This window comes from Procambarus clarkii, chromosome 1 (genome assembly GCF_040958095.1).
Source record: "Procambarus clarkii isolate CNS0578487 chromosome 1, FALCON_Pclarkii_2.0, whole genome shotgun sequence".
In the NCBI taxonomy this organism is placed as follows: Eukaryota; Metazoa; Arthropoda; class Malacostraca; order Decapoda; family Cambaridae; genus Procambarus; species Procambarus clarkii.
Window position 1 is genome coordinate 36,615,572 of NC_091150.1, and position 12,606 is coordinate 36,628,177.

The 12,606-nt window shown below is 39.3% G+C and overlaps 1 protein-coding gene across 1 annotated transcript; it reads right to left on the reverse strand.

Moving 5' to 3' along the window:
* Positions 1-320: 320 nt before the first annotated feature.
* LOC138363034 (salivary glue protein Sgs-3-like) lies at positions 321-1,277 on the reverse strand. Its single transcript, XM_069321831.1, has one exon. It carries the CDS (start codon positions 1,275-1,277, stop codon positions 321-323), a length of 957 nt encoding a protein of 318 aa, XP_069177932.1.
* Positions 1,278-12,606: the final 11,329 nt, after the last annotated feature.

The following is a 12,606-nucleotide window of genomic DNA, read 5'->3' on the forward strand; positions in this document are numbered from 1 at the left end:
AAGGCGTGTCTCTCTCTCTCTCTCTCTCTCTCTCTCTCTCTCTCTCTCTCTCTCTCTCTCTCTCTCTCTCTCTCTCTCTCTCTCTCTCTCTCTCTCTCTCTCTCTCTCTCTCTCACTTGGAGCTAACAGCTGTTATCCTACACTGGATTATTCTGAAGTCAGAGTCTGGAGACTGATGAACCATGACGTGACACTTACTGGCGTGCACTTTAAGCAAGATTACACACACTCATTCATATATATAAAGTGAGGAAGTTGCGTGTGGTCGCTTGACTTTGATTTCCGTAACATCTGGTTTGGGGAGAGAAGACGCAACCAGACTAAAGTTGAAGCAGCAGGTCGAACGTTGTGTTGTACTGGTCGAGAGATTGTGTTGTACTGGTCGAGAGGTTGTGTTGTACTGGTCGAGGAGTTGTGTTGTACTGGTCGAGAGGTTGTGTTGTACTGGTCGAGGAGTTGTGTTGTACTGGTCGAGAGGTTGTGTTGTACTGGTCGAGGAGTTGTGTTGTACTGGTCGAGAGGTTGTGTTGTACTGGTCGAGGAGTTGTGTTGTACTGGTCGAGAGGTTGTGTTGTACTGGTCGAGGAGTTGTGTTGTACTGGTCGAGAGGTTGTGTTGTACTGGTCGAGGAGTTGTGTTGTACTGGTCGAGAGGTTGTGTTGTACTGGTCGAGGAGTTGTGTTGTACTGGTCGAGAGGTTGTGTTGTACTGGTCGAGGAGTTGTGTTGTACTGGTCGAGAGGTTGTGTTGTACTGGTCGAGGAGTTGTGTTGTACTGGTCGAGAGGTTGTGTTGTACTGGTCGAGGAGTTGTGTTGTACTGGTCGAGAGGTTGTGTTGTACTGGTCGAGGAGTTGTGTTGTACTGGTCGAGAGGTTGTGTTGTACTGGTCGAGGAGTTGTGTTGTACTGGTCGAGAGGTTGTGTTGTACTGGTCGAGGAGTTGTGTTGTACTGGTCGAGAGGTTGTGTTGTACTGGTCGAGGAGTTGTGTTGTACTGGTCGAGAGGTTGTGTTGTACTGGTCGAGGAGTTGTGTTGTACTGGTCGAGAGGTTGTGTTGTACTGGTCGAGGAGTTGTGTTGTACTGGTCGAGAGGTTGTGTTGTACTGGTCGAGGAGTTGTGTTGTACTGGTCGAGGAGTTGTGTTGTACTGGTCGAGAGGTTGTGTTGTACTGGTCGAGAGGTTGTGTTGTACTGGTCGAGGAGTTGTGTTGTACTGGTCGAGAGGTTGTGTTGTACTGGTCGAGAAGTTGTGCCCGAGGGAGAAGCTTGAGACCATTCAAGGAGCGTTGTGTGGGTGGCCTACTTCAAGGAGTTTAGAAAAAGAATGGGAGTCGGATCATACGATTGGTTGCATAGGGAACTAAAGGTGTTTTACCCTGTTATGCGCACCTGCAGTATCTTAAGCCACATATCTGAGAGGCTCAACAAGAGCTTAGCAAAAGCCTTTAAAAGCCTCCTAAACTCATATATAGGAGCCATATTGGCAATTCCTGCTCGAAACTCAGTTCGTGTTAGTGGCTTTGCAAGAACGTTAGGACACCAGTGTTATGTACTCAAACATTCCAAAGTCCTTCTTGTATATAAATAAATAAATAAATAAATAAATATTGACAACCACATTTTTAACAATTTTGATTAAAAAACAAAAAAAGAACTCGGTAAATTTGGCCTTATTGTCTCAAATGTTTCACAAGTGTGGCTTGTGAAGGTCCTCTGGCCCGTACTTCAACTTGTCCTCCAGCCCGTCCTCATAAATAAAGGCCAAAGTCCATTCCATCCACCTGCCAAACCCCCTGTTTATGGATAAAAAAAATAACGGTTTACACACGACTCACAGCTGATGACGTTCGAACACTTCCGGAACAAGTGCTTCACTGACGACTTTTGTTCGAACCACAACGCTGTAAATGTTTCACCCACGTACTACAAATACAAATAATCGCCAACAGGACCTAACAAGCACCTAACCTAACCAGCTCCTAAATATCCATTCAATTTAGGCATTGGTTCGGTTAGGTGTTGAGGTTCTGACGGCGATTATTTGTACTTGTATTAAGTTGGAGAAGTATTTACAGCGTTGTGGTTCGAACAAAAGTCGTCAGTGAAGCACTTGTTCCGGAAGTGTTCGTACGTCATCAGTTGAGTCTTGTGTAAACCGTTTTTCAATCATAAACAGCTGGGGTTTGGCGGGTGCATGGAATGAACTTTGGCCTTTGTTTATGAGAACGGGCTAGAGGACAGGCTGCTGGAGGACAGGTTGAAGGACGGGCTGCTGGAGGACGGGCTGCTGAAGGACGGGCTGCTGGAGGACGGGCTGCTGGAGGACGGGCTGCTGGAGGACGGGCTGCTGGAGGACGGGCTGCTGGAGGACGGGCTGCTGGAGGACGGGCTGTTGGAGGACGGGCTGCTGGAGGACGGGCTGGGTCTTGAAGCCAATGGGTCATATTCAAAGGGAGTGGAGCTGGAGAGCACCAGACCAACGAGCGTCCCCAGGGCTCAGGACTTGGCTAAATGCTCTACGTAATTAATGTGAACGACCCTCCTGAGGGAGTGAGGTCGTACATGTCGGTGTGTGCAGAGGACGACAACACGAGACCAGGGGCCAGATTCACGAAAGCACTTACGCAAGCACTTACGAACCTGTACATCTTTTCTCAATCTTTGGCGGCTTTGTTTCCAATTATTAAACAGTTAATGAGCTCCGAAGCACCAGGAGGCTGTTTATAACAATAACAACAGTTGATTGGGAAGTTTTCATGCTTGTAAACTGTTTAATAAATGTAACCAAAGCCGTCAAAGATTGAGGAAAGATGTACACGTTCGTAAGTGCTCGCGTAAGTGCTTGCGTAAGTGCTTTCGTGAATCTGGCCCCAGAGTAAGAGGCATAAACACCGGGATTACATGGCGGCAAATATAACAACTAAGCCAAACCAGGGAGTAGTTTAGTGTTAATTGTATTGTTTTCTACCACAGACGTGGCCACACATTTACAATGCTAACCAGGCAATATATATACATTTTCTTCTGTCCTCCATGGATAGGGTTAGAGATCTGTTAAACATATAGTTCTGTGATTTATTGAACAATCACAGAAGGTGATTGTAGTGGTTTGAAAATGATAGTCTAACCAACATACCTAATTACAGAGATTTACATCTGTTCTACATAAACAGTGTTCGAGGTGTCTTGTTACATAGTGCCATTAATGTGCGTTTACAGAGGTGACAGACAGACAGGGGGACAAGAGCGAGAGTCTGACAGACAGACAGACAGAATCCAGCCATTACTAACTCCCGTCCTTTCTTACAGAGCTGCAGGCGTACAAGCGGCCGACCTTCCTGCCCGCGCCCCTCACGCCCACAAAGGTCTCCATGACGCCCGACCTCCACCCGCCCGCCCCTCACACCTCCAAGGTCAGTCGCGCCCACAGGTCTGACCTGACCAACACCACGCCCTGAAGCCTCGCGTCGCCAACACCCTCGTTCTGAGGTCACAGGAACCAGAGCCCTGAACTCAAGCCTCGTACAGCTCGCCCTGAACTCTAAACCCGCCGCCCGCCCCCCCTTGTCGAGAGGAACACCCCCACCACGACCTGAAGAGTACTACCACCACCACCACCACCACCACGACCTGAAGAGTACGACACCACCACGACCACGACCTGAGGCCAATTACCAACCACCACCACTTGAGAGCACTAACCAGCACCGTCTTGTGACCCCGTCACAAGTTATAACTCATGTGTCTAATCTTACTCCCATCAACAACTATTAAGGATACACTCGTGTCTGTAATATTTTATGAAGCGTTGTGAATCGTCAGTTATGATTCAGATGATAATTAGGAAGAATACAAAAACGCAAATAGAAAATTTGATCTAAATCTGTCAACAAACGGCTGTTTTCACAACAGGTGTCTGTCTGTTGTAACAAAAAAAAAATAATTAGAATGAATTTAGAAATGTCTCGGTAAAATTAGTTCATAATTATATCACTAATTGGAAATGAATTCCACATCAATCTCAGTAATGCTGTTATGGAAGATTTTTTTTTTCAGTTTTTTTATATAAATATCTAAATATTTAATTCAAATTACCCGAAAATATTAATTATTTGATTTTAATGTACGATAGTCTGCTGCTGGTCCTCTGGTGTGTGTGTGTGTGTGTGTGTGTGTGTGTGTGTGTGTGTGTGTGTGTGCGTGCGTGCGTGCGTGCGTGCGTGCGTGCGTATTTATTAACCCATTTGTGCCTGCAAGATCGAATGGATAACTCTTGGACAACCATCTCTATTAACCGCTAGTTGTCTAATGGCTCCCGACCTATTGTATCTATCATATAAACTAGGTCAACCGTTGACCATCCTCAGGCTGCAACCCACAGCAACAGTCTAGCTTCACCTACTGACTACTAGGGTGAAGAGCGGCATCAGGTGAAAGGAAACGTTGCTCAAACGTTTCAGTTCGGCCACGAGGATCGACCCCGCGATCCTCGGTAAGATGTGTGTGTATGTGAATGTGAATGTGTATAATGTTTTACAATTGATTTAAAACCACAATACAATACAGTTCAGGAGCCACAAAACAGCAGGAATTTAGAATTTCAAAACTTTAGGATATCGGTGAGTAACGCCAATACTTCCTGAAAATACTTCCCGCAAATACTTACCTCAAATAAAGAATTGGTGGCGTCGAGCATTTAATAAACGATGATCTCTTTCTGGCGTCATAAGGATAAACACGTTATTTGGAAGAAAATCTGAACACTATATGTGTGTGTGTGTGTGTGTGTGTGTGTGTGTGTGTGTGTGACAGTGTATGTGTAGTGTATATATACACTAGTGTATATAGCGTTAGTGTATATGTACAGTGTTTATCATATATATATATATATATATATATATATATATATATATATATATATATATATATATATATATATATATATATATATATATATATATATATATATATATATATATATATATATATATATATATATGACAGTGTATACATATATGTACATGTATGAATGTCTATATGGATGTATTCTATGGTTTTTTATACGACGAAGCCTTTTAAAGACTTATGCAAGACGGCAAATAATGGGATGCCTAATTAACGTGATAAGTGTTGCCTAATTAACTTAAAGAGATGGAACAAACTACGAAGGATAGTCATTAAGTAGTAAAGTGCACAGTGAGAAGACAAGCAAAGTAAAAAATATAAATAAAGAGAAAACTTATAAGAAGTGAAGTCGTCAGGCAAAAAAAAAAATGCGTCAGATGCTTAATTAAGGAATTCAAAAAGTCGGGCAGAAATGTGGTGCTATGGGAAGAAAATATAATGCCTCAGGGAAAAAAAAAAAGTTCTCCAGATGAGGGGGGGGGGAGGAAAGTTAAGTACCTCAGGGTAAAAAGCCACGAAGCTGATCAATTAAGGAACTGATAAGTAAAAAATAATTACTTTCCGAACTCTAATTACGAATGAATATTTAATCTTTGGGGAAAAGAGTGAATTATCGGATGGAAAAAAGGCTGACTGCCTGAAGGCAAAATATACGGCGTATGTGAGTAAAAGAAAAAGGAGCTGCCCCACAAGACGATGTTTCTAGTGATGGGATGAAGAGCGGAAACTAAAGCGAAGCATATAGAAACAGACGAAGTAATAAGAAACTAGATATTGAGATGCCGGTAAGATGACTGTGATAATGAAAAAAAAATAAAATAAAACTGAGAGAGAAATTTAGTAATAAAATGTTAACAAATGCTCAAGATTAAATGCGGAAACGTGTATAAAACTTGTGAGCAATAAGAAACCGGAAATAAACAAATTAAAAAGTTGAAACAAAAGTAATTTGAACAATTACAAAAATGCTAAATGATAACTCAGACACAGTGTGCCAGCTGTTTAATAATAACAAATATGCATAAGAAACATTAATAAATATGCCTGAGGCAAAAATCTGATGCATATCACGTAATCAAAATAGTTTTAGTGTCACACCCTATGCCAAAATAATGTTGTGTGTGCGTGCGTGCTTAAGAAAGTAATGAAAACAAAATCTGACGTTTGGCACTTCCTCCAGTGACGTCACCGTTTCCTTCCGTGACGTCATAGCCTCGTGCCTCATGATGCCAGATAGTGCAATTTTTTTTAAGCACGCCCTCTGTGTGCCGTTCGAATAATGTATAAATAGGTAAATAAAATAAATAAATCCCTTGGTTCGATGCTCGTATACAATAAGTGTCTTCCTTGTGTTATACTGTACAGCTGTAGAGGCGTATTTGTTTTGAAGGAAATATGAACCTTTAGAATGGGAGAAGAAAATGCTGAAATTTCCCCCAGTTCATTTGGAAATGTTGAGGCACACATGTCCTTGTTGACTGGAACTCCTGTACATTTATGTCCCCAGGCGTCTTATGGTAAATTACTCATAAATCGCCAATGTGATTGACTTGTGATTTCTTTTCGGTTATATAAGTGTCAGTTGTTCCCCGCAAACATGTGAAAGATGATAATGTTGTAAACAAAAATATATTATTTTTTTGTCATATTTTGCCCCACAAGAGGTGATATACATATTTCTTAGGTGTAGAATTTGTGATTTATGCATTATTTGTTTGTTTTGCAAGTTATTTATAGTTAGAACATTGCCAGTTAAATTTATTTAACTTTAGAGAGAATAAATTTAGATTTATTCGTTGTTTAAAACTTATTAAGGTAAAGAACTCCTACTTTGCCATTTCCAATCTTCATTTCTCATGAACATTATTTATCATTCATCTTTTTTTTCCTCCGTGAAGCATATATTTACTTCGTAAAAAATGATAAACGAAAAATTATCGTTAGCTCCGCCCATTTGCCATGAAGCAACCAATGATAGATAAGGAAACTGACTGTTTCGAATTGAACCAATCATATGCGAAATTACAAATCAAGAAAGCAGAGCTGATTTTTAATTTTTAGGTTGAGCTGTGTAATCCCTCATCTCCAGCCAATTAGATTCTAGATATCCTTCAAGGGAGCCAATCAGCGGCAAAATACAATTCGTTGCGCACATTCGAGATAGCCAGCAGTCAAAGTACACAAGTTAACCGTCGTAACGATCCCATATTTTCAAAATTTCAAATCGCAAGAGTTCTACCAGAAGTTAACGGTACCAGCTCACACAACAGTAGAGGTTAGTGATATAGTAATGAGTTCATTTTAGTAAACTGTAAATGGAATTTGATAGAAAGGGACTCTCTTTTTTGTATGCTGTAAATAGATCAATGACATGTATCCGTCTGTACATAAATTAGACCAAAAAAAAGTCGTCGTGCTTTCTGTAGGGAAAAGTGGAAACTTAAATACAATTTTTAGGATTCATTTCAATGTCGAATATTTAGTTAGGCTTCATCCTCTGTTCTCGTGTTGGCTTGTTTCATAGATTTTTGGTTTTTGGATATTGGTTTAACTTAATTGTGATTTATTCTCTGTTTTTAGTTTTAATTTATTGTTTGAAGTTTCATATTATTTTGTTAATGGGTCTGTTGTTCGTACTTAGTCTTTCCATTGTTTCACGCTGTTTTCTTTTATGTTCGGACACCTGTCATATTAGCACAATATTGAATTATCACATTCCTTGTTTTTCGTCCACCAGGGGGCCAGATTCACGAAGCAGTTACGCAAGAACTTACGAACCTGTATATCTTTTCTCAATCATCGTCGGCTTTGTTTACAATTATTAAACAGTTAATGAGCTGCGAAGCACCAGGAGGCTGTTTATAACAATAACAAAAGTTGATTGGCAAGTTTTCATGCCTGTAAACTGTTTAATAAATGTAACCAAAGCCGTCAAAGATTGAGGAAAGATGTACACGTTCGTAAGTACTTACGTAACTGCTTCGTGAATCTGGCCCCAGAAGTTTTACGCCTATGCCACCCTCCGTTTTCTGTTCATGACCAGTAACCCCCCCCCCCCCACTTTCCATTTTCTGTTACTTTACAAAATTAATTATATCCTCCACTTTTCGTTTTCTTTCCCCACAGTTGCGATTGTGAAAAATGACTGTAAATAGCCAGTAGTTGTAGGAGTCACTTAAAGGCGGAGTTCCCGGCTTAGCTGCATAGTCCTAACGCCCATGTCGACCAGATAAATGAAACAGCAGAGGGGCCGAGTGCTCCGAGTTCACCACACAACAGTCATCAGCAAACTCTGCCTCTCTGGCCAAATAAAAATTAACTACAGTTCAGAAGGCCTATATTGGTCCATACAAGGCAGTTCCTATTTATATTCAGACAAACTCATTATATATGTCTAGCCTACGCTTGAAACAATCAAGTTACCACACGTCAGATTGCCCGGTAATCTGTTTACCGAAACAAAAATCCTTCTTGCAAACCCATATTTAACCAGGGACCAGATTCACGAAGCAGTTACGCAAGTACTTACGAACGTGTACATCTTTCCTCAATCTTTGACGGCTTTGGTTACATTTATTAAACAGTTTACAAGCATGAAAACTTACCAATCAACTGTTGTTATTGTTATAAACAGCCTCCTGGTACTTCGGAGCTTATTAACTGTTTAATATTTGTAAACAAAACCGCCAAAGATTGAGAAAAGATGTACAGGTTCGTAAGTGTTTGCGTAACTTCTTCGTGAATCTAACCCCAGGTCTTTCCTATTGCTGATTCGCGACACGAACCAGGTCATGGATGTTCGTACAAGGCTCGTTCATACTTTTCAGGCCCGAATTCGAGTCTCCGATAATTCAAGCGAAAGAAATGTTATTACCTAGGCTATAGGGGTTTGCATCCTATTCCGAACAGTCTTTGAGCCAGCGGCCAGAGGGGGTCCAAGGATAGGTAGATGGCATTCTGTGGTGGTCTCGAAGCATGAGCATCTTGCGTTCACGAGAGAGATTGGAACACGACTCGAGGGTCAGCTGGGGACTGGGGTGTCCCAGCTACCACGTAGAAACATGCTAATACTGCCACATCACCTGCTTGGGACGCTTAACTGAACTTATATAGAAAACTAAAATTACCTCTTTAGACATGCATATTATCGTGATTTGGAATTTGGGAATAATTCGTTTAATAATTCCAATTCGAGAGTGTTAAGAACTCTGAAGTATTTAACGCGGTTGTTTTCGAAATGGATTCATTTCCATGAATGATTCGCCTGGACGATCTGTAACCCGAGTCTCTGGAAGGGCCCGGAGCCGTGTTGCGGGAGCCGTGTTGCGGGAGCCGTGTTGCGGGCACCGTGTTGCCGGCGCCGTGTTGCGGGAGCCGCCGCAGCGTCGAGGCCAGGAAGAGCCCCACGACCGTTCGTGGCCTCCCAGAAGTGTTCGCTGGCAGTGTTAGGTCGCTGGTAAGTATCTGTCCATTAGCACCCCGGAGGGCGGCGCCGCTCCTAGCCCAGGGACACTCTCCTTCTCTTTCTCTCTCTCTCTTTCCCGTTTCTGTCATATTTTCTCTATTTTAAATTTCCTTCTAGCTCAATAATCTGTATTTGCTGTCCCTCTGAACTTCGTCAATGACATTACTCGGTTTTGACGTCACATTTCTATGACGTCGTCAGCCTATGTCGTCACCAAATTATGACATCACTTACCTATGACGTTTCTTACTCTTCCTTGGAGTCCTGGGCCGTCGGTAGTGACGTCACCAACCGTTTTTAAATGCACAAAACTGTTTTTTTTATGCATGCCTACGAGGAAGACAGACCGTTATTCTTCAACGCGAGAAAATGCTACAAAGTTAATTTAATCCGAATTCTGAAGACAATAATTAACATTAAATCCGTATATTGCTCTCTCAATGGCCATTGGTCGAGGCTTATCGACCTAAAGCGCGTCCACGATTCATGAACTGACGAGTAACTTAACAGATAGGTCATATTTTGTGTCGGTACGAGCAGTATATATACATATATACATATCTGTATATTTGTCATATACTTCCATTTGTGTATATTTAAGCTACCAAATATGAAGATTAAATCCTCGTTTTTTGGTTTTGTTTTGACGGGAGACGAAGAAATGCTTGAGTTGCTGCCGTAATCGAGGGAAACAATTTTTTATATAGAAAACGTTATATTTCCCACTTCTTTCTTTCCTTTTCATATCTCATCATGTTCCTTCCCATTTACACACATATTACTCAAGAAAACCACATATCAACCAGACATATCGAGAGATTTTTTTGTTTATATGTTGAATTATAGGTCAGTGTTCAACCTGTTCCGTAAGTGTGGCAGCGCCGCGTCCCGCCATGCCATGGAGGAAGCGCATCAGTGGATAGCGGCCGCATCGCTGAGCCAAACACGGAGGGAAACATGTGACCACATAAGCCAAAAGTGGAAACCAAAGACAGATATATATTTAGCTCATTAAAACTTGGTTAATTTATATATGTATATATATATATATATATATTTATATTTAATTTATATATGACAGGATTGTCGGATATTTTGGCGCCAAATACTGAAGAATTCGCAACTGTTCAGATATTTTGGCGCCAAATTCGAACGATAGCTGCCACTGTGATGGGATTTTCCTACTTTGGTTATTGAGTTCCGGACGAGTCCTGGACGGCCATTGACTCCTCGACTCCTTGGTTTCTATTGGCTCCAAGACTCCTCGACTCCTTGGTTTCTATTGGCTCCAAGACTCCTCGAGTCCTTGGTTTCTATTGGCTCCAAGACTCCTCGAGTCCTTGGTTTCTATTGGCTCCAAGACTCCTCGAGTCCTTGGTTTCTATTGGCTCCAAGACTCCTGGAGATAAAAATTAGCACTAAAAAAGTTTAATGTATATATATATAAGCAATTCCGACTATAAGACCAGGAAAGAAAAAGGGGCAATATGTGGCCTCGTCCTGAACTCTTCAGCCCATCCGGGAGACTTGCCTCTGTACATTAAATTCAGTGAACCATCTCATTTTGATTTGTAACATGAAGGGCGACCCTGACCTCTGTCGACAGGTTGCATAAGGTCTGTTGTTGTATGCTGCAATGTCATCGAGGGTTTGAGATGGCGTACGAAGACAACACAATGTTATTCTTTGTTTTTTTTAGTAAAATTTAAAGAGTATATTTTCTTTAAAAAAAACACACTTATGTATTTGTGTATTTTATGTAAAGATTTACAAAGGAGGTATTAGAAGTTGAGATGTAAGTCTGGTCTTAACCACACACTCAGACCTTGACAAAGCACTCAGGAGAGTGCGAAAGACTTGGTGTAAATCTATACAAAAAATACACTAATACATAAGTGTGTTTTTTTTATCCTATGTTATTATGTCTGTGAGAAGACATTACTGTTACTAATATTTTGTTATTTTTGTTTTGTAGTGAAATTTTATAAATTTTAATGGAAATTATATATATATATATATATATATATATATATATATATATATATATATATATATATATATATATATATATAACAGATGGAATTTGTTTTCGAACTTGTGAACCGAAGACATAGAGGTGAGAGTCGCCTGCTGTGTCGCAGTTGTACATATTTGTACAGTCGTCTCTGAACACCTCCTAGTGATCCCCTGTGCAGCTCTCTGTTCAAAGTTCAAAGTAGCTTCTTGTTCAGCCCTGATTGCCTTTGTTCACACATTTCGGTACATTTTGTTGGGTCGAGTGTATGATTTTGCATTGGCATATGTAGTATACTTTTGTATTTGTGTGTATAATTTTGTATTAATATGTACAGATTTTTCATATGAATAATTTTGCATTTAGTATTATTATAATGTGAATATATATGTTTTCAACAGGAATACAGAAGTATAAATTGTTTAGTATCTTCATATTTACTTTATTTATTGTATTTATTTTACTTTATTAATATTTACTTTAATAATATTAATATATAATATATTAATTTACGTTGGCGTTGTACAGTTTTTATCTTTGTTTTAATATATATATATATATATATATATATATATATATATATATATATATATATATATATTAAAACAAAGATAAAAACTGTACAACGCCAACGTAAATTAATATATTATATATTAATATTATTAAAGTAAATATTAATATTAAAATATTAAAAGTTTATAATATTCATAAAATCATTGATAGAAAACTACATGCTAATATTAATTCACCTAATTTATTGTCATCAGTCATTTATCAGATGTGTAAATTATTTAAAATAATCCAATTTGACTTACAATTAGGTTTTCTCTAATCTTTCAGCCAATTTTTGATTTGGAGTTTTTATTAAGTACCGCGCATAGTAAAAGATATTTTTCCTATTACGAATGAGCTTTAATGGTCAATGTACATTGTTGACTTTGTAATAAATGTTTGCAATAATTCAGAAACGTTTGTGTGACTCTCCTGTGTTGAGTGTCTTCCTGTAGTCTTGGACGACGTTTTGTGGTTGAGGTGAATTTATTAATAATAATAATAATATTATTATTATTATTAAACATTAAAATTATACTAATAATGACAATAATAAAATAAAAAATATATAATAAAAATAATAATGAGAAACAAATAATAATAATAATAATAAAAATAATAATGAGAAACAAATAATAATAATAGTAATAAATAATAATAATTAGTATA